The following is a 27,532-nucleotide window of genomic DNA, read 5'->3' on the forward strand; positions in this document are numbered from 1 at the left end:
GGTTACTAACCCTGTCTCCGTTTGTGACATCAGACGGTGACGCAGCAGAAAAGAGACCAACAGGAGGATACTTCACTGGCAATGGGAAAAGAGAGTATTAGCGGGTCTCTCCAGGTCTGAAAAACCTGCGTCAACATGCTAAATTTGTTGGGAAAGAGGAATGACAGGAACACTGTGTCTGTTTGCAACCTGCACATGTGTTATGTCATCATAGTTTAACCTGAGTTTAAAGAGGGATACCAGCCTGCAGTCTTTAACAAATCACAATAACTGTACATCATCGCTGCAGCGTTCAAGATGTTTGAACGTGTTTAACCTTCCAGGCAGCCTCTAGTCTGTTTCTGTATTACAGCCTGCTTTATTATGTACACTGCATGGACACAAGGAGTGCGGCCACACGTGATATTTAAAGGTGTCATTTCAAACAGTAGGCAGTAACGTGCAGCTGCAACAGTCTTTCCACCAGATGTTGGATCCTAGCTGCAGGGGCTTTATCCCATTCAGACCCCGGAGCTTTAGTGATGTTGGTGATCGTGTCTGGCTCACAGTCAGCGTTACGGCTCATCCCAAAGGTGCTGGATGGAGTTTAAGTGGAGGCTGTGCAGACGGGTCAGGTTCTTCCACAGCAAACTGAGAGAACCGTGTCTTCATGGAGCCGCTCAGTGCACAGGGACAAACACTAACTGTGCACAAAGTTTAACTTTAGTTTAACTGAAGTGCACAAAGACAGAAAAGAAAACACATCAGGTAAAGGTACAACAGAGACTCACACACAGAGATACACAGGTAAATGTGCAAATATCGTTTATTCATTTAAATCCTCTGAAAGAACATGGAGGGAAAACTCTCATTTCCAGTCGTGCTTTACAACAATGGTGATTTCACAAAGTGATGATAGTGCAGGTAGAGAAGGCTCGTAGCAGCAAGACGGAAAGAAAACACGGATCAGGAAAATTCACAATATTCAAATGTTAAAGTGCAAGAATTAAAAAAATAATTAATAAAACAATATTAACAATAAGAAGAATTGAAATATTAAAAGCAAACACACTTTAAATCAATAAGGTGAGCGAGTGAACCTTGGACTTGTCTCGATGGTTTTAATGTGGTCACATGTTTCTGGAGTCACAGAAACAGGAAGCAGATCTTCCTAAATATGATGACGACATTAAGATGAGCTTATTTTCTATAAACTGTAACAACATAACCGTAACAGGGTTTTCTTAAAGGGGACAAACAGACGTGATGTGGGCTCTCAGGTAATCATGGCGTCATAGTGAAAGAGAAGCAGAAAGCATAAACAGAGCTGTCCTCCTCTCCGTGCACGTGCATGAAAAAAAGGTCATAATAATGCAGAGTAGTTAAGGAACCGACATCAGGGGAGCGTGGAGGACGTGATGGAGAAATAAGGCTGCAGGTGTGTGAGGGAGACGGACCGCTTAGAGCCGCCGAGGTGAGAAGAAGATCATCAGACGTGAGAGGCTGTGTTTTACAGCCTGTTTGAGATGTTATGAAGGGATGAGAGTTTCACATGAGCTGATCTCACTGACAGTCAGATCAGAGTAAGGAAGGACAAGAGAGCTTTGTGTTGTGTGCTCAATGTGCTGCTAAAGTGAAAGACAGGGAGAGAAACTCTGCTCCGATTCTAAACAATGCCAGTCTGAGAAATGTTTTTTTTTAACCCTTAAATGCCAACTTCACTCTGACAGATGAGGTGTTTGTGGATGTGTGGACAGGTGTAAAGGTGACACCAAGAGACAAACTATATAGATCATTTATCAGTGCTCCTTTGACTGCATGATGTTTCCCATCAGGACAACGAGAAGAAAGACCAAGCTAACGTTTGTATTTAGACCTTCTATTGTGTGTGTGTGTGTGTGTGTGTGTGTGTGTGTGTGTGTGTGTGTGTGTGTGTGTCCAACGCTTTATGTACTTACCTTGCCAATGCCCTTCATTGTTAGAGCTGCTCTTATGCTCTTATTACACCTCCCTCACCTCCCAGTCCACACACAGAGAGAGAGAGTTGTGTCAGTTAGTCATTAAGATAAATAATTCCTGCTGAGAGAGACACACACACACACACACACACACACACAGATGGATGAGCAGTAATTGCAGAGTGATGAAACGTGTTTGTTTCAACATGGACGATGGAGGCAGAGAGGACGAGGGAGGTGAGGAAGCCTCTGACAGAGTGCAGCTCACAGCAGGAGTTTGTCTTCACACACTTTCATTCAAGTATCAAACACATTCAAAGCTGTGCGTAGCTTTGGGCCATTTAGATGCTAAAAGTTATGAAAACATGGCCCAGGTCTGAAAATACTGGAGAAGCCCTGAAAACATTTACTGTTTCATTGTCAAACATTTGGCTCTAAGGTTTAGTCGTGACCTTGGCAGACGTAGTTTAAAGGAAAAACTTAGGATTGTTTTCCAAAGCTGTGCATGTGTGCACGCGCGTGTGTGCGTGTCATGATGTCTGCAGTATTGTCAGCTGACACAGCTGTCATCAAAGGCATTGATGTGTTAGCAGGGTGTGTCAGCAGCCACGTGCCGTGGCTACCCCAAGATCTTAACACTCAGATACACACAGGAACAGCTGAAGACAATCTGTATATGTGTGTGTGTGTGTGTGTGTGTGTTTCTATTATTAAATGGTGTGCTTAATGTTTCTCTGCAGCTTTGAGCAGCGTTCTGATGGTCAGTGAGAGAACTGATCAACAGTCAGGTAACTTTACTTTGAAAATCTGCAGGAAGTCTGGTCTTGTTGCAGCCGTGCAGCAGTAAAGTTCAGAGTGTCTTCATCAATAGATGGTGAATGATGTGTGTGTGACGTTACAGTCAGGCTGAGCTCTTTAATCTGCAGGTTCACTCAAACATTCAGGAAACTCTGTAGATCACAGAGAGTTCACACAGAGAGAGACGAGTCGGCCATCTTTGTTTTAACCATCCACAGAGCCAGGCTGCGTACAAACACCAGTTGTTTTTAAGCACACAGAGAAGGGTCCATGAGGAGATAGTCGCTGAAATTGACCAAAGCTGATGGATTAGACTGACACACCCCACTTTCACATGATGAAACGTATCAGTGGATTTGCTGCTGGAAGCTGTGGAGAGTGGTGAGGCTACATTTTGCAGCACCACATGCTGAGAGATTAAGAGGAGACTAATGAAGCCAACACAGCTGTCTGGCACACTCCCACACATATCTGACCATGTCCACACACACACACACACACACACACACACACTGCAGTAGGAGAAATTCTGTCCTCTGTGTTGCTCATAGTTTACGTGCAGTATATCTCCGTCAGTCAGAGTTTAAATGTCTCCATGCCTGTTCAGACAGGAAGTGATGATTGTCTTGTTGGACAGTGTACAGGACGCTGACAGAGAGCCTGCTGCAGGACGGTTCTTACAGGTGTCCCGTTCACAGTGAGGTGCTCTGCAGGTTTACAGGTTAACATACAGACTCATGAAGCAGCACAGTGTCTGCTGTGTGCCCCTGATATGTGTTGTGCTTCTGACACCAACATCATGCACAATGATGACACCCCGACACTGTCATCGTCCTGCAGCCTCGAGGTGAATCAGTCTATCTGCATTGTGCCAGAGCTACCAGACAGCCAGTCTGAGCATGCACACATGGACCCAACACACACACACACACACACACACACACACCAGTCGTGCCATGTGGTGTTGGAATCCAGTGCAGTGGGGGGTAGAGTGTGTTGGTGCTCTCCTGGAGACATGCCCCCCCACTGCACTAATCTGTTAAGCCCCCCGCACTGCCTCTTGGTGCCTCTGTGTGTGTGTGTGTGTGTTTGTGTTGCCACATGCCCCACATAGCTGGCATGGTATTCACAGTCTGTCTCTGACTCTGTGTCGCTCATTGTTTCTCCTGTAGCTGCTTTTGTTGTTGCTTCTTTGTCTTTGTGCTCGTTGACATAAACTCGTCACACTTCAAACCTCTGCGGCCGTTAAAGTCAAAGTGAGTTTGAATACGTGTTGCTGAGAACTAATATCCTCAGTAAACATGTTCCTGATGAGTTTATGGTCTCAGGCTCTAGTTTCAAGTCTTCTTCAACACAGCATGATGTTCATTTAGTCACTGATGCTCCCGTTTAGAGTCACAAACCTTTCCACACTGTGGTTCCTCCTCAGCACCGAAACGAAGCTCGCCATCATGCAGCGTTTTCCAGTCTACACTGGACCAAGCAATGCCGGGTTTAGTGTTAACCCTGGGTTAACCCTGAGTTAACCCTAACTCTAAGCCTCCAAAAAACAAGATGGTGACGGCCAAAATGTGAAATCTGTAGTCCACAAATGTCACATCTGGTTCTCTTTCACGAGGATAGAGACAATCACACAATTGTGGTTAAATAAGATTCAGTCAAGGTCATGCGCAGAGATACATTTTCCAGAGCTGACATGTACGTTTCTTGCCTTGTATATAACTAAAGAAAATGTTGTATTCAAACACAAGTAATATAATGAAGTCAAATATATTTCCAAGTCAGTGTTCACTATCAGCACACAGAACAAAGTAAGAAGACAGTACGTACATTTAGACGTACATGCTAACAAAGCGCTCTTGTGTAGTACAGGATGTTTTCCCTTCACTGAGAACAGCAGCAGCTGTATGAGCAGAGGTTTTGTTCAGCCTCTCCACCCTGCGCTCTGGATCTCTCCTCTTAGAGAGCTCAGTATGTCCACCACCCTCCTACTGTAATTATGCCTCTCTCTATTTTTACCTCCGTCCTCTTTGAACTCCATGTGTGTGTGTGTGTGTGTGTGTGTGTGTGTGTGTGTGTAAGGATGTATTTTCTCTCTGATGCAGCTGCATGTATAGAAAGTCCATTTTCTGTGTGTGGTCACCGTGGTCGCTTCATTTGGAGATGTTGTGCATCGACCACCAGATACTGCGGAGGAGAGTTCAGCCTACTTTCTGTTTCTCAACCAGAGCCCACGCCTGCTGTCTCATGTTCTGTCCTGTTCAGTGTTAAACAGAGAAAAAGAAAGAAAGGGAGAAGGAGAGGGAGAGGAGAGGAAGACGGGGAGAGGGAGGAGGTGCAGCGGGGAGGGGCATCGCTCAGGGCAAAGGTCATCTGTTGAACAATGACTTCTGCTTGACGTCATCTCACACACGGAACAAAAGCGTGAACATCCCAGCTTGAGCCACACATGGCCTCTCTGTCATACTGCATGTGTGTGTGTGTGCATGTAGAGGAATTTTCCTTCACTGAAGCCTCATAAATAACTGTGTGTGGAGGCATTTTATTGTTGGTGGGTCAGAGTCGCTGCAGCTTTTATGAGGCCACTGATTTATTCTGAGAACATGACACACACAGATTCTCTTTGGTGGATATGTAGGTCAGTAAATCTGAAAGTAAACCGCTGTCCTCAGGACAGACTTTCTGTGAGGAGGCAGCAGAGACGAGGCTGTGCAGATGCAGCTGAGTGCAGAGAGCGGGCTGTAAGACTTCTGGAGTCTCAGACTGAACGTCGACATGATCCAGTCAAGGTGTCTCAAAGCCAATCAGACGTTCATGTCGACAAGGGAAGAGCAGCCCGGAGAGAGGCAAGAAAAACATTTAGAAAAGGAACGTTTCTTTTTAATAACTGACATTTTATTTGTCGTTTAAAGCACAGAACGTGCAAGAAGACAAAATATATTCCGTGTTCTTCTGCAACACGTTCTCACTCCCACATCGTCCAGTATGGCAGCTTGGTCAGTGAACACAGCTTCAGTGTGACGCCGTAGGTATCCGTCTCGCGAGCACATGTCTCACAGCTAAGTTAGAGGACATATATTTGCATTATCTGGTAACACTTTAAAAATAATGCTGCCAAAGGAGCGATCACAAATAAGCAACGGCCAGAAAGACTTTCAGAGTAAAGCTTGATGAGAACATTTTATGTTGATGGATGTTACAGTGATTACACCAGGTTAAAGTTGTGAAATGGTTCACTTCAGGAAAAAGATCATGGTTCTGGTTTAAATAGGTGTCAGTGTACGCAGGTTATGTAGCACACTAACATACTGTTTGTTTCTCACCCTGATTGAACCCGTGTCCTGGATGAACGTCTCTCCATACTACGCCTCCTGACTTTAACGGCTCGAGGGCAGCGTGCAGAGATAAGCCTACAGGAGAACCTGCAGCGTCATATTTTGAAGCGTTGGGTAAAACTGAACTTCCACATGGCTGAAGGAGTTTGATCACTTCCTGTTTGCCAAATGAGTGCCGTTAGTTACTGCAATAATGACTGCAATAATAGGTTTGAGAAATGTGCTTATTGCTTTCTTTAGAAGAGTCAGGTGACAAGATCAATACTACTCAGTACAGTACAGTGTCTGTACAGTAAATATGCAGCTACTGCCAGGTGTAGCTTAGCTTAGCTTAGCTTAGCATAAAGACAGGAGACAGAGGGACACACAAGGAGGTGACAGAGTGAGCGTCTAAATCTCACTAATTAAAACATATAGGCTGTCTTCACTGGCTGCATCAGAAATATAAATAAACAATAAAAATATGTAAAAAAAAACAACAACAACAATAATACATCAGATCAATAAGTGAAGGAAGAGCTGAGCAGTGTGTGCAGGATGATGCTTTCAAAGAACACCGTCATGATCAAACACACGTAACACACACACACACGGAGCACTGATGATGCTGTTCAGTCATGTTATTAGTTAATAGTGGTGACTGTCCCAGGAGTGACACACACACACAACACACACACACACACACACACACACACGCACGCATCATAAGAGTAGGATGTCTCTCCAGTGGTTACCTTTGACCCTAAGCTCTGATCTCGTAGATGGATTAAAAGGCTCAGCAGGCTATTACTATGACTAGTCCTTGGACACACACACACACACACACACACACACACAGATCACTTAGCGTTAGTGTGTGAGTGTGTGTCTATTCTCTCGGGTGCACACAGACAGGCGATCAATAACATGGGTAATCAATCTGACACAGGGCGGGGGAGAGAGAGAGAGAGAGAGTGTGTGTGTTTGTGTGTGTGTGTGTGTGCGCGCAGGACACATCTGGCACTTAGCCAAATGTCGTCAATACTGTTGAAAGCTTTCTGACAATGAGGAGTGGGTGTTTACATGAGTGTGTGTGTGTGTGTGTGTGTGTGTGTGTGTGTGAGGAGCGGGAGACACCAGGACACAGAGATGTGAAATAATCATATTTATTAATTTATTAATTTAATTATTTATAATGTTTCACTTCTTCTTATGAATTTGTTCTTATTAAAACAAAGCTCAACTGTCCTGTGTGAGGAAGCAGTGTGTGTGTGTGTGTGTGTGTGTGTGTGTTAATGTGTGTGTGAGTGGGAGCAGATGAGCGCAGACAGGCTGTCAGATGGAGGGTTTGATCGTTTGTCTCTGTCTGTCTCACACTCGGCGCTCGTCTGACAGCCGCAGAGCTGAGCAAATATTATCAGAGAGCTTCATCCATCAGACGCAGCTGAGGGGGATTACACGCTGATGTGACTGATACAGGATGTTAGCTCTGATGATGATGAATGTGTGTGGAATTAAACATTTAGATTACATCTGCACAGAATACATCATCAAATACTTCTTCTGTTAATTGTGTTGTATATTTACATTCATGTGGCTAGTATGGTGATATGAAAGTTGGCTGGATTTCAGCATCAGATAAAGATGCATCTAGTCTCGCTGACATACAGGTTAGCAGGGGGCGCTACAAGGCTAGCTCACAACAATATGCATGAATTTCTCATTTAAATGTTGTTTAGAAAGGATCCCTACAGAGATGGACATTTTTGTGAAAGTAAGTTTCCTTCTTTGTATCCAGAAGCATCTGTTCCATCGCTCCCTTCAAAGCCACCAGACTCCACTGAAAAAAACAGCAATTTAACCCCACAGAATACAGAAGCTGCTGGGCACCGCTGCCTGGGTCGTTTAGCTTGTTTGAGCGATGGTGTATTACACAAACATTATGTTGCGTCTGAACTAACATTTTACATATCAAAGTAACACAGTAACACGAACATACCAAGCGATTGAGGCAGCGATCAACTTCAGTGTTCACAAGGTAAAATAACTGTTTTTGTTAATGGAGTCTGGTAACTCTTAAAAGAGCGCTAACTGCTGTTTTTCCTTGTAGCATCTCAGAATTGTCCATTTAGATCCCTTTTTGCTGTAAGTGAACTACATATTTAAGGTATTTTAATTATTAATGATGTATTTCTGATTCTGATTGTGATAAAAGTCAACTATAAAGGAAAGATATAAGTAAGGAAGATATATTTTCAGTTTCTGTTGCGTGCTTCTTACAGAGGAAATTATTTAGGGTTTGTAAAGTAGGAAATTGTGAATTATGGATGCAGTCTCAATAAACTAATTAGCATGCTAGCTAATAAGGTGGTTACTGTAGCGTTTTATTTATGCTGTTAATATTTAGTTTAAGCAGTGATACTCAGATGGATCGCTGTGTTCTAGCTGCTTTTGTTGTGTTTGTTGTGTCTCACAGCTGCTGTGCTCCAGACTGGCTGGTTGACTCTGCACTCACACACATAATACACAGTTTAAACAGGCTCACAATAGGGCAGCCCGGTTCCCACGACAGCTCTGACAGGACCCCTGCTCTGTTTTTATTGCCGTGTGTCAGCAGCTTTTTCTTCTAATGAAACTCAACAACCTACAGTCTTTGTTCAGTCAGTGTGAAGAGGCAATAAATTATCGTTTAAAGGTGAAGAAGGCGTTTTCACTTCAGAGTCTGATGAGAGACTTAGTGGAACAGTGTGACCCCTGCAGGCTGCCGTAGTCTCAAAAGCACAGGCGTAGATACTTTCTGTTTAAATTCAACCGTCTGTTGGTGGCAGTGATGTTTGCTTGAGCCCTTGTATCTTTGTGTTACTCACCTGCCTCTCCTCTGTGTGTGGGTGTGTGTGCAGGTGGTCGTTCCCACTCGGGTTGGACAGGTGTACGTGTACGACACGTTGAAACCCGAGCAGGACGAGTACGACGTCCCGCCCAGACATCAGCCTCCGACCCAGCAGGACATCTACGACGTGCCGCCCACTCGCCAGCAGTACAACACACAGGTAGGCCCGCTGTGTGTTTGTGTGTGTGTTTGTGTGATTATGTAGGTGTCTGTGTTTGTGTGTATTGTATGATCGATCCTAGGCATAAAGTATTTTAGCACAAGATACCAACATCTTAATTGTTATCTCTGAAAGCCAAATGCGTCTGATGAAGTGATGAGTTCAGTCACTGTTAGTCATGCAGAGCTGCAGGCGTGGACTCAGTGACAGGCCCGTGTTTAAGAGCTTTAAATATGTGAGAGGATGTGCACACTTATAAATGATGGAGTGTCATATCAGAGCACAGTGTTCTCATCCATCACACACACACACACACACACACACACACACACACACACACAGGTTCTGTCTAGCACCAAGTCATCTTCCCTCCTGTTCAATATTAATATTTAATGTGATGTAACATTCAGCCTCTCCCTCTCTAAATATTACATCTATCTTTAGTGAAGGTCAAGTGTGTGTGTGTGTGTGTGTGTGTGTGTGTGTTTGTGTGCGTGTTTGTCTGTGTGTGTGTGTCTCCACAGGGACAAACTTTATTTTCCCCTTTAAAGAAGATTATTGATGTTATTCATCTACTGTAAGAGTGTATGTGCCTTTAAATTTCACTCCACACATATTGTTCACAATGTTTTCTGCTTAGTAATCACTTGACACAAACACACACTCTCACACACACACACACACACACACACACACACAAATGTACATATAAAAGAATCCTGATGCTGACGAGTCAAAAGAGAAAGGTCACAAACACAGCAGAATGAGACGAGGAGGAGGACGAGGAGGACGAGGGAAAGAGAGGGACGAGGAAGAGAGAATGAGCTGAAGGGAAAGAGAGCGAGGAGGAGAAGGAGGAGGAGAATGAGCTGGAGGGAAAGAGAAGGAGGAAGAGGAGGAGGAGGAGCACAGACAGAAGTGAAGTGTGGAGAAAAATGATAGGACAGTTAACGATGAAAAAGATGAAGGATGTGAGGAGAGGAGGAGGAGGAGGAGGAGGAGGAGGAGGAGCTGTGCAAACAGATGTGGTTGAGGGGCTTTTTTTGACGTCAGCAGTCAGAGGAAGAAGAATGAACACTCAGCTCATCACGATGTGGGCCGGGTGGGAGGCGGCGGCGGCTCTTTGTTCCTCTCAGGGAGACAAACTGAGCTGGTGGACTCAACACGCAGAGTCACACCTGTCCAGGAAACACTCTTCAAATACAGCAGCTCAGTCTGTGTCCCAAAGCTCCAGAATATGATTCTGCAGTCAGGCCTGAAAGTCTGTGTTGCACTCACAGCTTCACAGTCAACTGAGCAATCATCAAAATACAACGTCCAGTTAGCCTTTCAAAATAAAGCGGGCAAGTTAGTGATTATAAATACAAAAGGTAAGGTTAGACTTTCAAAATAAATTTGTCCATTAATAAATAGGCAACGTCCTTTTAGGCTTTCAAAATAAAGCAGACAAGGTCAGTGTGTGTCAGTGCACTGATAGGAACATGTTACTGACGTCTGTCTTCTTCCTCTGTGTTCAGGTGTATGACACTCCTCCCATGGTGGTGAAGGGGCCCTCTAGTGGTCAGGATATATACGACACCCCACCAAGCACAGACAAGAACACACAGCAGACGGTAAAATAATCATGTTTCATACGTCACAGTTACTTTATGAACAATGAGATAGTGTTATAATAGATTCATGGTGGTAACTTAAATATATACTGTGTCCGTGTTTGTGTACTCCTACTGTCATGTTCAGTCACATGATTTAAATCACTTCTGGCCAACTTTACTTCAGGATAAGTTAAGTTAAGTGATCACATAGAGTTTAGTCCCTCTGTTGCCCTGAAGGAGAACAGTTTGACAATCTAGCATCTTTGGCTAATTCAGTAGTTTTCAGTGTAAATATGATTTAAAACATCCTGTATATTTATAAGATTATGTGTCAGGCTCTAAGGGACAGAACGATAGATTTGTTCTCTCCCTGGATTTGGGAAATAAATGTATATTTATAAGAATAACCTTTTCTATAGTGCATGGTCTAAATGCATATCGGGCGTTGTGTTCAAACAGCCAATAATCTGCTCCTGACATGAGGCTGAAGCTGTAACTGTAATAAGTACAAACCAAACGACTTCATGTAACACTTACAGGATATTTCTCTCCCTCTGTCTCTCTTCAGGTTTACGACTTCCCGCCGTCTGTCAGTAAAGACGTCCCTGACTCACAGCCAATCAGAGAGGAGACTTACGACGTGCCCCCCCACTTTGCCAAACTCAAACCACCCCTCCCCCCTGGTCAGTACCTGCACAACAACCTCAACGACGACGACGAGCCGCCGATCCCAGAGGACGTGTACGACGTCCCGCCGCCCATCCTGACTGACAAGCTGTACCATGGAGACAGGGGCGGAGTCAGCCAGGCCCGCCAGGACATATACGACATCCCGGCCAGCCTGCGGACCGGAGGGCATCACACCCAGGACGTGTACGACTTCCCCCGAGAGCGAGAGGAGAAAGGAGGAGAGAGAGACCAGTATGTGTACGACGTCCCGCCACAGGTACGACAGTTAAAGTGCCTTAAAGGATAAAACCTGCACTTAACTCATTGGGCCTCATTTCTACAAACTTTGGGGTCTGAATGACTAATGTACAAAAAGATTGTAATTGATCAGTCGATGTGTTCATCCTGCAGCAGTGAAACAGGCTGTAATGGCTGCAACATAATCCTTGATGGGTCAAAGGTCGTCCACTAAAAGTTCTTGTTGTTTCCACTGACAGGCTCAGATTGTTATTCTAAGTGTGTGACAACATTACAGAAAGGATCCCTACAGAGATAGACCTTTTTGTTACAGAGGAAGATGACTGATTTAACCACAGACAGACGTTACATTGCTCTCTGCACACACACCAGACTCCATTCAGAAAAACACTGATTTAAGCTCACAGCACACAGGAGCTGTTTGTCTAACTGCCTCCATCAGTTAGTTTATTTGTGATTTTAGTCATTTAGACTTTAAAATCTGTGAAAATCAGGCTCAGGTTTTAAGATATAAGACTACCCATCACCATCTTAGTTTTTTCTTATATCAGATTGTCTCAACCGTTTATTTTGTGGTGATGTATGGTAACGTGTGTGTTTGTGTGTGTCAGGTGGTGCGTGATGCTCAGTCCACCAGTGAGGAGCTGACCATGTCCTTTAAGCGTCTGTCGGCCTCGAGCACAGGAAGCACACGGAGCAACCACTCTGCTTCATCCTTAGACATGGTCCCGGTCCGCGACACCTCCTCCTCACTTCCTGCCACTGGCTCCACTGCAGGGAAACCCCTCATCCTGGACCTGGAGCAGGCCATGGAGCGTCTGTCTCGCCTCCAGCAGGCTGTGGAGTCCAGCGTGTCCCTTATGATGTCATTTATCACAGGCAACTGGAGGAGCCCGGCTCACCTGGAGGGGAACCTTTCGGCCATCCATCAGGCGGCTGACCGGGTCCGTGCCACTGTACGGGACTTCCTGGAGTTCGCCCGTGGTGCTGTGGCGAATGCAGCCCAGGCCACCGACCGCTCTCTGCAGACCAAACTGGGCCGACAGGTGGGGAAGATGGAGGAGGTCTTCCAGAGTTTGATTCGACACAGTCAGAGCTTAGACACCATCTCCTGGTCCCACGCAGCGCTCACAGCGCCCCCACCAGGCGGGGACGACTTAGACCGACTAATCATGACGGCGAGAGGAATCCCAGACGACGCCAAGCAGCTCGCCTCCTTCCTCCACGGTAACGCCTCGCTGCTCTTCAAACGGACCAACCGGCTGCAGCAGCAGCTGCCACTTCCTCCGATCCCAGGGGACGTCAGTGGTCACATGACAGGATCAGGAAGTGGGAGCTATCAGGGAGGAGAGAAGACCAACATTCAGTCACGGCCCCTCCCCTCCCCGCCAAAGTTTACAGCTGCAGAGGAAGAGGAGGGCGTGGACCGGCCGTACGAGACCACAGAGGAAGGCTGGATGGAGGACTACGACTATGTCCATCTACAGGTACACACACACACACACAGACACACACACACCGCTCACACATCCCTCTTTTTACATTATCGTGAGGACATTTCATTTGGTCAGAAGTTGAGTAGAGACAATATGCTTGTGTTTGGCTGAAACTATCTATTGCAACATGAAAGGTGATGTTCTGTGTGCTTGAGCCCAGGTGAGGAGCTGGAAAAGTCTGTGTATGTCAGAAGGTTAAGTGACAAATGAGCTGCGTTACAATTCAACAACAACATAATGCCATACTTTTTAGTCATAATCAGAAAGACTTTATTTATCCACGGTGGGAAAGCCATCAGCAGCATTCAAGCCTGCATGCTTTCTGCTCTGTTCTGACCCACAATCCTCTGCAGCAGGAAAGAGTCACTTTGCCTGTGTAGCATTTCGAACACAGCAGTAGTCGATTCAAGGGAGGGAGCGTCAGATCCACTAATGTTATTATAGTTCCTGTCTGTGACCACCAGAGGGAGTCAGAGGCTGCTCTGTGAGATGTGTTATCAACGTTTCGTGTACGTTATTGACAGTGTTGTAACTCTGTGTGTGTTTGTCCGTCAGGGAAAGGAAGAGTTTGAGAAGAACCAAAGACAGCTGCTGGAGAAAGGAAACATCACAAGACACAAGACACAACTGGCACAGCAACAGGTGTGTGTGTGTGTGTGTGTGTGTGTGTGTGTGTGTGTATGTGTCCTCATCCTTCATCACACTCACTTTAAAAATGTGTCATAATGAGAAGCTGCTTTAGTCCATGCCCTACCACCAGGGGGCAGACATGTTCACTTACTTGGTCTAAAACCATCATACAGACACAAACTGCAGTCACGTCCTGACTTTTGATTTTACAAGATAAAAGACTTTTCATCCTTATTTTAACAATGATTGGCTTATTGTTCCAGCTCTGTCTGAGTGATGAAGTAGTAAATGTCTCCTCCTCCTCCTCCTCCTCTTCTCTTCTTCCAGATCAAACAGTTTGAGCGGCTCGAACAGGAAGTCAGCCGGCCTATCAACAACGACATGACGGGCTGGGTCCCGCCCCCACACCACCCTATGGCCAACCAGCTGGGCCAGAACGGCTCCGGAGGCCCCTCCTCCTCCAAACTGTGCCACGGCGACCGGCAGCTCCTCCTCTTCTACCAGGAGCAGTGCGAGCAGAACGTCACTACCGTCACCAACGCCATCGACGCCTTCTTCACCTCTGTCAACTCCAACCAGCCGCCCAAGATCTTCGTGGCGCACAGCAAGTTCGTCATCCTCAGCGCGCACAAGCTGGTGTTCATCGGTGACACGCTGTCCCGGCAGGCGAAGTCCCCCGAGGTGAGGGCGCACGTGGCCCAGAGCAGCAACACGCTCTGTGAAAAACTCAAAGACATCGTCATCAGCACCAAGACGGCGGCGCTGCAGTACCCCTCCCCCGGAGCCGCCCGCGAGATGACGGAGCGGGTGAGGGAGCTGGCAGGGTGCACGCAGCAGTTCAGGATGGTGCTGGGACAGCTGCTGGTCATGTAGGGGGGAGGAGGGGGGAGGAGGCGGAGACACCAAACAGTGACACAAACTGAGAAACACGGGGAGCAAACCCTCCCTGCAACAAGGGGTGGGAGACCCTGTGCGCCCCCACAGCAGGAAGAGGGCCGGGGCTCCCCTGGAGCACCGAGACCCTGCGTCCCTAATGCTCCTGACATGTAGCGTGGGAAACCCTGTGCGGCCTGGATCCTGGGGGTCTGCTGGACCCTGTCTGGGAACGGGGTCACTGACCTTATGTTTCACCCCTCACTGGGACTATTCCTCCCTCATCCCTCCTTCCTCCACACTTTTTATTCACAAGCTAAAGGAACATTTTATCTTCAGTGGGCTGGGCCAATGGTTGTAAAATAATCATTGTAAATATTTAAGTTACATATTTAGTCAGAAAAAGACTTCAGTACATAAATATAAATATATGGTTCTGTTTTTTTGAAGATGAAAACATAAGTGTAGTTTTTAGACAATATCAATAATTGTTATTATTATGACTATACCATATAATTATGGCTGATTCTTGTATCCTTCTTGTTATGGATGTGTAAATTCCAGATGATATGTATGACTGTATGTTGTAGTACGTCGACGCTCTTCTCCGACCCTGACAAAGGCACACTTTACAGATAAGAAACACTGGAGCACACACACCCCGTCTTTAACCTCCACCTGATGACAGACTGACAGCTCGACATGCCGCCTCTGTGTGTCGGCGCCTGTGGATCAATAAAGTCGTCCACAATGATTAAAACTCAGTGCAGGCATCACTGCTGCCAAAAGATGTCCAGATAACTGTTTTGGGGGAATATACGTAGGCTGTTTTGTAAGAGGCATGTGTAAGAGGAAAGGAGTGTACAAGGTTAAAAACTACAAATGAAATTAAACCTGCTTTCCTTCTTTTCTCTGACGCTGATATTCTGTTTTTATTAAGACACTGTGATGATGCACAGGAGCCTTTTATCACCATTATCTTAACTGAAGTAATCACAGACTGTATGTAAGAAGTGGGCGTGGCCACCACAACGTCACACATTGGTTTGTTCTGAAGTCTGTTTGCCATCAACATGTTTTTTTGGAGCCAAAGTGACCATACATGGACGAGAGGGTGGAGCTAAAGGTGAGCGAGAGGTTATCAAAAATGCTAGTACTAGCATGGTTAGCATCTTTCACTCATGTAACTGTGTTATTAATTGGGATGCTAATTTTGGCTAGCACCTAAAAATGAATGTTAGACCGCTAACAGTGTCTTTAGGTCAAACTGAACTCTGAACTTTTTCAGGTCGCTGTGGTCAACAGGTTTGGCATGTTGGCCATCCTGTTTTTCTGGAGCAAGACGTGACCATATTTGGACGGTGGAGGTGGTGAGATGTGAGGGATTAGCTAACTCTAAAGAATCTGCTACCACCAGCGCTAGCTTGATTAGCAAAGTGAATCCATGATCAATGGTAACTGTATATTGCTATGATAATTGGGATGCTAAATTATATGACCAGTCAACTCCTCTTAGCGTCTTTATGTACGACTCAACACTGCATAAGACATTTTTCAGGTTGCTGTGGTAACGACTTGTCAATCACAGGTAGCCCCGCCCGAAACCCTCCACTGCTGCCTGGTCTGTGTGACTCTAAATGGGAGCATCAGTGACTAAATGAAGGTCCCTGAAATGTGGGGTTGAAGTGCACCAAACACGAGCAAGAAGGTCAAAACAGAGAAAATAACTTGTAAACAAAGGTGTTCTTACAGCTACAATTACATTTTCTATCATTTAAAAAGGGAGAATTAATTTAAATCAAAACAGATAAAAATACAGCCGAGTTGGCTAAAAGGTTTTCAAGGTCCCTTTAAGATAATCCTTTATTGATCCCCGGGGGGGCATTCGGGATACCTGTTAGGAATCATACAATAATAAAAGTCTTTCAATGTACAATGTTTAAAAATATACTTTATTGTAGTAAAAAGCAAATACAGTTAAACAGCAACACGAGCAGAGGTGCAGACGATGTTGCTATAGTTATTTTAATGTAGCATCAGTGTCGACATTCCTCTTCTCAGTGTTTTTAATTTGACTGAATAACAAGTAGGGACGCTCTGATGACCTGTGGTCCTGAGTCTAAGCGATGTGAAGCTCTGAAGGACGGATTAAAGGTGTATTCTTTCTGTCAGTTGTGTGCCGGATGTTTACACCTGACGCAGCCTAACAAGGGCTCTTTCTGGTGAAGCACAGCAACAGAAGTTTATATTAAACTGACTAACATTGTAAGATTCACAATTCTCATTCTCATTCTCACATCACTGAAACCTACTTTAGCTTGAGCAAAAATTTTGAATAAAAAAGAAAAAGGACATTTCATCTCATCCCCATCGCTTAGTGACCCTACTGTCTACTCAGGACTCGCTTCATGGCCAATAAGGACAGGAGGCTGATTACAGAATAACAAACATCACAATAACTTCATGCATACAGTGTCATCCATGCAGAGAGAAAAACAATCACATGTCCAGTGAGTAAGATGTAGGGCGCTTAAGAGGATCTTTGATTTTCCAGCTTCTCCTGCATGTTTGGAAGGAGAGGGTCAGGGAGCAGTAAGCTGCTATCTGCAGCCTCACCACTAGATGGCACTGCATCACATCTACTGCTGCTTTAAAGAATCTCTTCACCTGAAATCAAAGAGCTCATCCAGGACGCGATCAAAGAAAGATGGTCAAAAAAATATGTATTTCAAAATGTGAAGTTACCAACAACATACAGATACAAAAAATAATGTGACTCCTGGTGTCAGACAAAGGTGGCTGTTACCTGGTTAATAGCCTGCTTTATATTTGCTGTTTATATTTATGTTGTTTATATTCATATGGAAGTATCTTCAGTCTGGTAGGCCTGCTGCGGTGGTCCTGCTGTGGTGGTCCTGCCGCCTGCTACCAGGGGATCGTGTTGCCCTGACAGTCCAGAAGCTTCCCACAGTCTTTGTTGCTGAGGGATGACATCACACTGATCATCCTGATCACGCTGTCCTGAGCGCTCATCGGAGCCTGGAGGAGACGACAGACACAAGACAGGACAAATAGAGTTAACTTATTTACTATCCTTCGAAACCGCTAATGTTAGCTGCAACCACTTCCTGACTAACATTACTGTTTGATGATGTTACACTTTAAAATAGGGATTAGATTCCAAGCTAAACTAAATACTCCTCACCTTTTCTCCTCCCATGTCAGTGCGGACCCAGCCTGGGTGGATGGCCGTCACCAGGATGTTGTGTTCTTTGAAGTCCTCGGCTTGACAGCAAGTCAGCATATTCAGCGCCACCTGTGACGACAGCAGTTCAACAATTTAAGCATGACAAAGTAAAGTATCATGTTTCTTTGAAGAAGGGTTTCTAAAGCCTCTCACTAACATTTCAATCAGAGCAGATCATATTCTGTGTTCACTAGTGCAGCTAATTATTTTAACAGATGAGTATTTGGTGTAACAGTGCAAGTTCAAGTGTCTCTGTCATGTTTTCACTTAAGCCTCAGAGACACACGCACGCACAAACGCACACACGCACACACGCACACACACACACGCGCACACACACACACACACACTGAGTTATTTCTGCACTAATAACATCAATTGCTGCTTCTCACTGAGGCGTGTCGGCTCCACGGCCCTGGCTGGTTTGAGGTGCATGGTTTACTCACACATTGGTGAGATGCCAGCAGTCGTGTTATTAGTTCCAAACAAGCTTACAGCAGTAAGGTAATCATGTTAATCAGTGCAGTGAGGATGGATAAAATGCAGAGACTAAAGTCTCTAAACTCAGCAGTGATTGATTCAGACTGATTGAGCTGGGCTCAGGCTGGAGGTGCTGTGGACTCTCTGAACTCTGTCCTGACAACAGTGATGAATGTGAAAGTTGTTCTGCCCTAACAGGTGCAACAGAACCGATAGGAGAGGCAGGGAGATGTCAGTGCAGCACAACAATAGCTGTTTATTTATTCATACACTGACTGTTAACTGCAGTGTAACCACACAAACACAGCTGACAGGTGAACACACCTGTGTGAGTGGATTAGAGCCCAGACACAATGACTTTACATACTTTCCCTTCCTCCACACCCACAGCGCTCGTGTCATCCTTAGCCAGACAACATTCTGCAACACTTCCTTATTTGTTCTGCCGAGGGCATGATTAAACCTGGAATAATGAAATAGCTGCACAGTATGTCTTATGTCAAAGTTCAAGTTCAAGTTTCATCTGAAAAAAGCCCCATCCTGCCTGAAAGGAAATCCATTTATTTTTTAACTTTGGCCCAATGTTTTCAGATCTTGTCGTCTGAATGACTAAAAGGTACAAAAAGTTTCTGAATTGCTCCAGTTGATTTCTTCATTCATGTAGGGAACTGTACCTTTGCTAAGTACGTCCACTTAAAGTGCCCGTTCCCTGCAGACTTTCTTTAGGAGTAAAGATCCTTTTTTTAAAACCAGAAGCGGCTGTTAAATCGGTCTCCTCAAAGCCACCAGACTCCATTGGTAACAGCAATTTTAAGTCACAGAACACAGGAGCTGGTCTACTGCATAGACTGTATAAAAAGATGGACAACATGACAGCTCCCTGAAAGTGAAGCCAAACCCTCTCTATCGCCCCCTGCTGACTGGCTGCAGTATAGCTCATAAAGCCCGCCTCCTCCATGTTAACAGATGGGACATGAGTCAAACTATAAAATCAAAATACACGTCAAACATATTTTTGTCAAACATGGTTTAATATATATATATATATATATATATATATATATATAAATAAAATGGATGGATTTGATCGATTGATTACAACCTCAGCTGACGTGGATCCTGAACCTGGTCTGTCTTGTGGTTTGATCCTGCCTGATGATGTCAAATAAAAGAGCCTTGTCTTCTATAATTCCTCTACATTAATAACAATGATTCTGTCATATTTCAAACGATCATTTTGAATTAGCCAATAAATCCAGGAATAATAAGTCAATGTTACCTTGCTGCTCCTATAAGGATACATCTTTGCATAGGGGAAGGTTTCTGGACATTTCTGTAGGGATGAGATGAGCGTGGAGACATTGATGATGGCTGACCTCCTGCACGACATCTTATCACCTGAGAGACACAGACAGAGGCGTGGAGACTTCAGTCATAAGAAAGGTATAAGAATGGTAAACACTGCTTTGGGTTAGGAGATTTTACACAAAGTGTTCTCAAAGGGATCGTGTGTGTGTGTGTGTGTGTGTGTGTGTGTGCGTGTGTGGCATAATTGCGATGGCCAACGAGCTAGCAGCTTGGAGCTAGTTTGAGTGTTCGAATCCCCGATAGGAGATGTCCCTAAAGCTGTATGAGAGAGTAGGGCCCTAAGGCTTTCTCATAAGAAGAACAAAGAGATTCATGAAAGATCCGTGGGATTGGTCAGCCCGAGGTAATGATGAGGGGCAGACACGAGCATTGTGAAAAACGTGGAGAATGTGAGGGGTCTGTAGTTGTAAATGAGAATCAGACAGGACTTCTGAAAGCTGCTACAGGCCTACTAGTCAAAGTGAGGCGTACTGCAAAACAACAGGCTCTTTTCGAAGCCTGGGTGGATGGACAAAACTTTAATGCAGCAGTGACGTGCAGTTTTGAAAGAAGAGATCCATGGCCTTATAGGTCAGGGTGATGGCGTGGTCCATAATCAAATATTCAAGGAGAGGTCTGGACTAGGAATGATGACGTTGAGGCTTTGATTGTTAAAGAGGTAAAGCTAGTATTAGTCTCTTTTTGCAGAGTAGAGGAGTATGTTGTGTAGAGGCAACGCCAACGGGCTTTTAAGGAACAGAGTTAAAGGAGGATTGTGAAATGGGCCTATCTTACTTCTTTGATCTGTTTAGCCAACAGAGCGTGGGCAAGGTCTGGGACAGGAGGCGTCAGTGAAAGAGGATTGTTTCTCACAATCCCGCCTCCGCGGTACAGAACGTTCCAAACCACGATCGTCCAGAACGTTAAATGTAGGGAGGATGTTGGGATGATGGGGGGAGGGCGTGCAGCGGGCGATAACTTGTGGATTACTGCGGGGTTGGGTGAGGAGTCAAGGATGATTGAAAGGTTTTCACCCAGATCAGATCCTTTTGGAAAAGCTCAACAGAAAACATTTCAGTCAGAGACACTCAAAAGAGTTGATGAACATGGCTCCTCTCTTTGAGGGAGGGAGCCCTCTCAGGATCCAAGCAGCTCCAAACATTTTAATGAAACAAAAAACACAATCTTAATCAATTTTAAAAGAATTGTACATCAGGAGGATACTCATGAAAACCACTCTGCCATGAGAGAGTAAAAAGTGTCAGGATGCAGCGACACTGCGCTCAGATTGATACCTCCAGTCAGTGAGAGTTTTGAAAGCATTTTTCAGAGCAGCAAAAAAAACAGCGTATCAGTTAAAATGCTGCATTCATGCTGCTGTATTCAAGACCAGTTTATGAGTAAATCTATGGAGTTTATTATGGCTGAGTTACGTAATCTTCTTTAGTCAGAGGCATGTTAGATGGTTATGGTGGCCCTGAAGGGCAAAACACTACAGCCAATCACAAAACACAGCAGACTTCAAACAGAAAGAGTATGCATCATCTTAAGTCTGACGTGAATCCACTCCTGGGTCCAAACGCTTCATCAGTCACTATGACACTACCAAGTAAACACGAGCAGAACCTGTGAATCACTTTTTTATACTGAGGCGTCTTTTAGAGTCAAACAGGAACTAAACACGTTTCATTGTAACAGCTAGCTCACATCAACCCTGTTTTCCATGAAAGCCTCTCACAACTCTTCTAGCAAGCTAACGAGATGCCTTCCACAGATGTTCCTGTTAATGTATTTATAATATAAACATTCAGGACTGATAGAAATCTGTGCATCCATGAAAAACAAAGTTTGAACAACCAGGTTTTGGAGGGTAAGTGAGTTATAAATGATGTAAATGATGGGTACCGGGCCGGGGCTAAGTTAGAGACCGTAGTAGCTCAGATGTGAGCAGGTCTGCTATCGATACTTTTATGAAGCTCAGGTGTAAATCATTGTCACTACGTAGCCTCTCCCTGCTCTCTGTTCAGGAGCACTTACATATAAAGTCAACATGTTATCATGCACGATGTATGCCTGTAGAAAAAGGAACATTTCTCATCCAACACCGTAAAGGTTTACACTAGCACAAGGCGCTAGCTCGGCTAACACAGAACAAAGTTAAACACAAGTTGTCTGGATGTTGACTTCCTGTTTGGCTTTGTTTTCCACCTATCTTAAAATGTAGGAGTAAATCTGACTCGTGTAATCAGCTGACCCACTCCTGATAAGGCTGAACGTTTCTATAAGGCTTGTTTTTGCTGTGAACCACAGACTGTATAAAAAGCTGTGAACCCATTCTTCATGTTTGGGTTGCCAAACATTTCTGTGCTTTTAAGCTAAAGTTAGCTAACGGTAGCATCCACCGCTAAAAGCCAAACGTTGTTTCGCCTCGTAGTTTATCTATTTTACCATCTGTGACAACAAACCCGTCAGAGACACGTCACAAACACATGGAGATCAATAAAAGACAACTGAAGGTATAATTTAGACTTAGTTAACACAGAGAGGAAAACAGCACTGAGGCATTTTGTGGATAGGAGAAGTTGTAGCGGCTTGGACCAGAAACAGTTCAATGCAGACATGTGACGTCACCACTTATCAACCGGACTGAAACTGAACTTAAACACTGCGGACAGTGTAGCCTATCAGACGCTCTCTGGACTGAGAGACAGTGCATCAAATCAGAACGAAGATCGATGTCCAACACGCACCTAACCTCTCCGTTTTAAGTCTTGCTTGTTCTGCTGGTGTGTTTTCTGAGATGCTGTAGTGTTTTGAACTACAGGGCCACCGTAGATGGTCCATATGTGAAGGTTGCATATCAACAAGATTGTTTTGTAATCTGCCCTCCTTGCAGACAAACAATACATACACAACGGTTCTGATCAGTGGGGCTCTAACCCCTGTTTGTATTCATATAATGCTCTAACTGTGTCTGAGACTGAACGACATGATGGAGATGTTTACCTTTGTCCTTCTCAGGTGATGTCTCAGCTGCTCTCTGGAGGTGTGGAAGAAACATCTGAAGACAAAGAGAGAGATCCCATTTACTGACTGGTGAACAAGTAGTGTTTTTTTTATCTCAATCGTTTAAAATAAAGTAACTGCATGTGCTGAGCTCTCCACAATCTATTACTGTCTAATTTGTTGTCTTTTTTTTATTGTGCTTTTACTATTTGATCTGTAACACCTGAGCAGTGATGAGGACATGATGTGGATCCTGTCAGGAGTCAGACTAACCAACCTTTGCAAGCAGAAACGGTCCGACCACATTGGTTTCGAATGCGTCCATCATGTCCTTTTTCCCGGTGGTCGCTAGCGTGGCTGATGCGGCTGGTTTGTTTATAGCAGCGTTGTTGATGAGAAGGTTCAACCCATCGTCTCCGATCTGCTCGCTCACAGCCCGGACAGCAGCTGAGATACTCTCCTCATCTGACAAGTCTGCAGATGTTCATACACACACACTCAACCACATGCAGAGGCGCTTGATAATCAAAGAGATATACATATACTGATGGTATGGAATTGTGGGGAGATCATATCATTTGTTCATATCAATCAAAAGTAGAACAAATACAATCGAACTAAAATCCTCCTCGGCTGTTTCAACGTTTTTAACTGCATGGCATCAAATCCTTTCCCTCAGGATATTTCCAACACCAATGAACACATGCAGGCTCATATCAAACCTCATTTGAATATAACAACATTAAAACGTCTCATTTTCAGCAGCTAAATACCTTCTTGGAAGTGAGAAATGTTTGGATGTTTTCCAGACAGGGTTTCGAGCACATCGAGCACTAACACTGTCTCTTTAGGGTTCGGGCTTAAAGATTATATTTGTGTCGTCCACATTATTTTTTATAAATAAAATAAAAATGACATGCTGAGGATATAAAAAAGGGTCTTTGCAGAGCACAAAACATGTTGTCGCTTTCTCTCTGCTTATATACAGACTGGTAAACAGGGTTGGGCTCTGTTTGAGCCCAGAGACAACAGAACTTTGTGTTGAGTGACTCGGGGAGTTCTCCAGGGATCCATCCCCGGGCCTCTTCTGTTCTAGTGGCAGTAGCCAAAAATACATTTAGGGATTTAACATTGTCTATATTGTTTAATAAAACTAATAAATCACTATAAGCCCCTGTTCCATAATAATAAATACCAGTGTTAAAGTAAGTATGAGACTGCATTGGTTCTGGTGTTATTCTGTATAGATATCCTGCATGACAGCTCCTTCAACTCAACACCACTGACCTTTTTTATATGATCAGATATTGTAAAGCTAAAAGCTAATAGCAGCTGTGTGTTAAATGCAGCCTAGCTATAATGCTAATGATTACAACATTTTGATTAATGCACACTTGATGCTCGTTTTCACATTAAGTTGTCTCCTCACTCTTTGAATAACGAGCAAAACCATCAAACAAAGAGTGTTTCCTGAAGCCGATTTTTGAGTGAATCTGCAGATTAAATCTCGGGCAGGCCTCAGCCTGTTCGTTATCTCGTGATAACAAAGCGGGAACACTGTAGCGTGCACAGCTACTCTCCAGAGCTGCAAAACCACAAAACAGTTTTCAGAGAATTCCATTATCACGAGGAAAGCAGCTTTGTTATCTCGACATAAATGAATCTATTATAAAGGTCTGTCAAACTACATGAATGTGTGCTGATTGAGCAGAGCTCAAATGTAACTTTTGTCTCAGATGTTTGAAGGAATAAAAAAGTTGTGATGTTTAGACGTTTCTGATCCAGTGTGAGGAGGCAGTGACAGAACATGTTTCAGAGTGGGTTTACCCATTCGGATTATCGTGATCTTTCCAGGATACTGAGCGGCGAGGTCTCTCAGCTCCTGCAGGACACAGACAGAAGAGGGAGACATGATGGAGCGTGAGAAAGACAGAAGATAGATTTATTCTCTTCATTACACAAATAAGGACATGTATCAGAAACAGGCTGGAGAGAAGCAGACTAACTACTCACTATGTGTTTAGATCAATAAATAAAATGAAATATACGTGTGTACCAAAACTTGTGACTTTGATGGTCAAATGGTTTCAGTTAGATCAAACACAATATTTGTCACACAATAACAATAAAAAAAACATTGGAAGCAGCGGTTGACCAGCACTTCTGAGCTTAAATCAGTGTTTTTATGCATGGAGTCTGGTGTGTGTGCAGAGAGCGATGTAACGTCTGTGTGGTTAAAAAAATCATCTTCCTCTGTAACAAAAAGGTCTATCTCTGTAGGGATCCTTTCTGTCATGTTGTCACACACATAGAATAACAATCTGAGCCTGTCAGTGGAAACAACAAGAACTTTTAGTGGACGACCTTTGACCCATCAAGGATTATGTTGCAGCCGTCAGCCTGTTTCACTGCTGCAGGATGAACACATCTACTGGAGACGTTTTAAAATGTTTTGGTCATTTCAGTCCCAGAGTCAGTAAAAAAAAGCTCCAGGTTTGAATGACCCTTTAACTTCTGATGGATGAAGACTTGCAGCTTCTGCCTGCCTCTGGTCATTCTGCTAAATGGGGCTGAAACGTCCTCACGTTGTCTGTACAGGATGATCAGAGGAGCTGATATCTGCAGTGATGTAGATAACATGTTCCTTTACAGCTTCATTGGCTCCAGGAGTTATTGGTGGTGAACATGTAAATGAGACTCTTGTTGAAACTGGTAAACAGTGGTGAAGATGTTATAACATAAATGTCATCATAAACTATGGACTAACACCTAATGACAGCGTGTGGAGGACCGCCTCACTCAGTGTGTTTGGACTCTGATGCTGATCAGAGTTACACTCAGTGTCTGCCGTCTTCACTTCCTGCATTTTTCTGGAGATTATCAGGAGTGCGTGTTGAAGGCCTTCAGAGTCAGACTGTCTCTGCTGCTAACAGATGTGTTTACACAAACAGCTGTTATGTTGGTAAATGACACGAACATTTGCTGTAACTCAACTCTGTGTTCAAAACACTTTGTAATCCAACACTCGCACGTTACTCTGAGGATATTATATATTATTATTAAATCATCAGTGTGCACAGAATGTTCTACATCTGATATTTAATACCAAATGAACCCCGGTGAGACGTGTTTGCTTTGTGACTTAATATTTCCATCATTACTGTAACATCTGCGTTTTACTGCTGGTTTAATTACTATCATTTATTCACTTGCCTATTCATTTGATGAAATTTAACATGCAGTGTTACAACTGAAAATAACCCAAAAATTATTGTTTAAAAAAACAACACAGTCCTTATTTGAACCCAAACTGCAGCACGTCTCTGAAACTGACACCAAACCAAACGTTTACGATACCTTTGTGACTTCATTCTGACTTCTTATTCATCAACAGTGATCTCTTACTGTTGGAGAAAGAAGTGACCAAAGGTTTCATCCCGCTCATCAGCATGTGTGATCAAAAAAAATGTAACGCTGCAGCGGACACAAACACAACGACCCCGTACGACTGTAAACATCCTGATTACTTAAGGCCACCAAGCTGTTCCTCATCCTTTGACTCCTTTGTTGAAATACATGTTGAGGTTTTTAATGTTTAATGCCGCTGCAGATTAATACACAGCTTTGTGGGTGTGTATGTGTGTGGCTACATTTTTAACTCAACTGACTTATCCAGCGTGTGAGCACCTTGTTTTTTATAAAGTGATAAAACAAATGAAACACTTTCTTTGCAGAAGCTGAAGCCATAAAACTGTTTGTCACACTTAAAATGAGCATTTTAAATTCAGAGTTAGAGATAAAACGAGAGACAAAAATATGTTTCTGAAGAGGTTAAATTCAGACAACATGAAACCACACAGACACAGCTTCTGATCGTCACATGTTCAGCTCTTCTTCTGCTCTCAGAACTCTGTCAGGTGTGAAAGAGTCTCACCTGAGCCTGGCTCCCTTGCGGCTCCCTGCAGCTGGCGTACAGGTGGGTCTCCTCTCCGGCCTGCTGAGCCAGCTGTCTGACCAGCTCCAGTCCGATCCCTCTGTTGGTCCCAGTCACCAAAATGTTCCCGTCCAGCTTCTGTGACATGTTGGTGGATTAGAGCCAAGCAGCTGTCTGTCTGTCTGTCTGTCTGTCTGCTCTTTCTCTCTCTCTCTCTGCTGTGACACTGACTGAACGTGTGTGTGCTCAGTGTTGCTGCCACGCTCCTGCTGTGTGAGTCACTCACTTGGTGAAGGTGTGTTCTCTGAGGAAGGCCGGGCCGAGCCTCTCACGTCTGTGTGGATAAAAAACTCTGTTCATTTCTTTTCATCATGTATCTGATCTCCTTCTCAGCCATCCTGTTAAACCTGCTGTGACATTTTTGGCTCCTGAACGTATAAAGATTTATTCAGACAGGTGTCCATCAGTCCTCTCAGAGTTTCGTGTTGTCCCACAGAGAACAAGAAACTCGCGATGATGTCAGCTGATGTAGAAAGGTTGTGGTTTTACCCACAGCTGCAGGAAAATGACATTAGCACACTGAAGACACTACAGTCTTCCTCCTGTCTGCAGGGACGATGTTGTAACTGTGGACAGGCTGACCGTGCTGAAGACACAACATCCTCCTGTGTAGTTAAATGTTGTTGCATCATGGCTTTAAACAAGCACAGAAGTTTAATCTGAGTCCATCATTTGAGCCTGAAGTGACCATATTTGGACAAGAGGGCGGAGCCTGAGAGGAGTTAAATTACCCTAAGACAGGTGTAGGGTTGTGTGTAATATAATTGAAACAAAAATGTTCAGTTGTCATCATATTGTTTTAGTGTACCTTTCTGGAAACAGTTTCTTTCGGAAATCT

At 44.2% G+C, this 27,532-nt stretch overlaps 2 protein-coding genes across 3 annotated transcripts in view; one reads left to right on the forward strand and one right to left on the reverse strand.

The window, feature by feature from the left end:
• bcar1 (BCAR1 scaffold protein, Cas family member) overlaps positions 1–15,537 on the forward strand; it is a 65,038-nt gene extending 49,501 nt beyond the window's left edge. For both annotated transcript variants that reach the window (XM_069686390.1, XM_069686389.1), the window contains exons 3-8: positions 8,950–9,099; positions 10,617–10,712; positions 11,263–11,640; positions 12,233–13,108; positions 13,673–13,759; positions 14,075–15,537. In XM_069686390.1, the coding sequence (XP_069542491.1) occupies positions 8,950–9,099; positions 10,617–10,712; positions 11,263–11,640; positions 12,233–13,108; positions 13,673–13,759; positions 14,075–14,620 (2,133 nt within the window). In that variant the 3' untranslated portion in view covers positions 14,621–15,537. The remainder of the gene's footprint in view (positions 1–8,949; positions 9,100–10,616; positions 10,713–11,262; positions 11,641–12,232; positions 13,109–13,672; positions 13,760–14,074) is intronic.
• A 1,016-nt stretch (positions 15,538–16,553) lies between these two features.
• Positions 16,554–26,904, reverse strand: LOC138613081 (C-signal-like). Its single transcript, XM_069686659.1, has 7 exons — positions 26,635–26,904; positions 24,528–24,582; positions 22,978–23,174; positions 22,701–22,755; positions 19,627–19,745; positions 17,826–17,936; positions 16,554–17,659 (listed from the first exon to the last, which is right to left on the reverse strand). The coding sequence occupies exons 1-7, from the start codon at positions 26,779–26,781 to the stop codon at positions 17,546–17,548; spliced, it is 798 nt and encodes a 265-aa protein (XP_069542760.1). The 5' UTR covers positions 26,782–26,904; the 3' UTR covers positions 16,554–17,545.
• Positions 26,905–27,532: the final 628 nt, after the last annotated feature.

This window comes from Semicossyphus pulcher, unplaced genomic scaffold, assembly GCF_022749685.1.
Source record: "Semicossyphus pulcher isolate SPU_LCO1_2020_fin unplaced genomic scaffold, fSemPul1.0.p SCAF_8, whole genome shotgun sequence".
In the NCBI taxonomy this organism is placed as follows: Eukaryota; Metazoa; Chordata; class Actinopteri; order Labriformes; family Labridae; genus Semicossyphus; species Semicossyphus pulcher.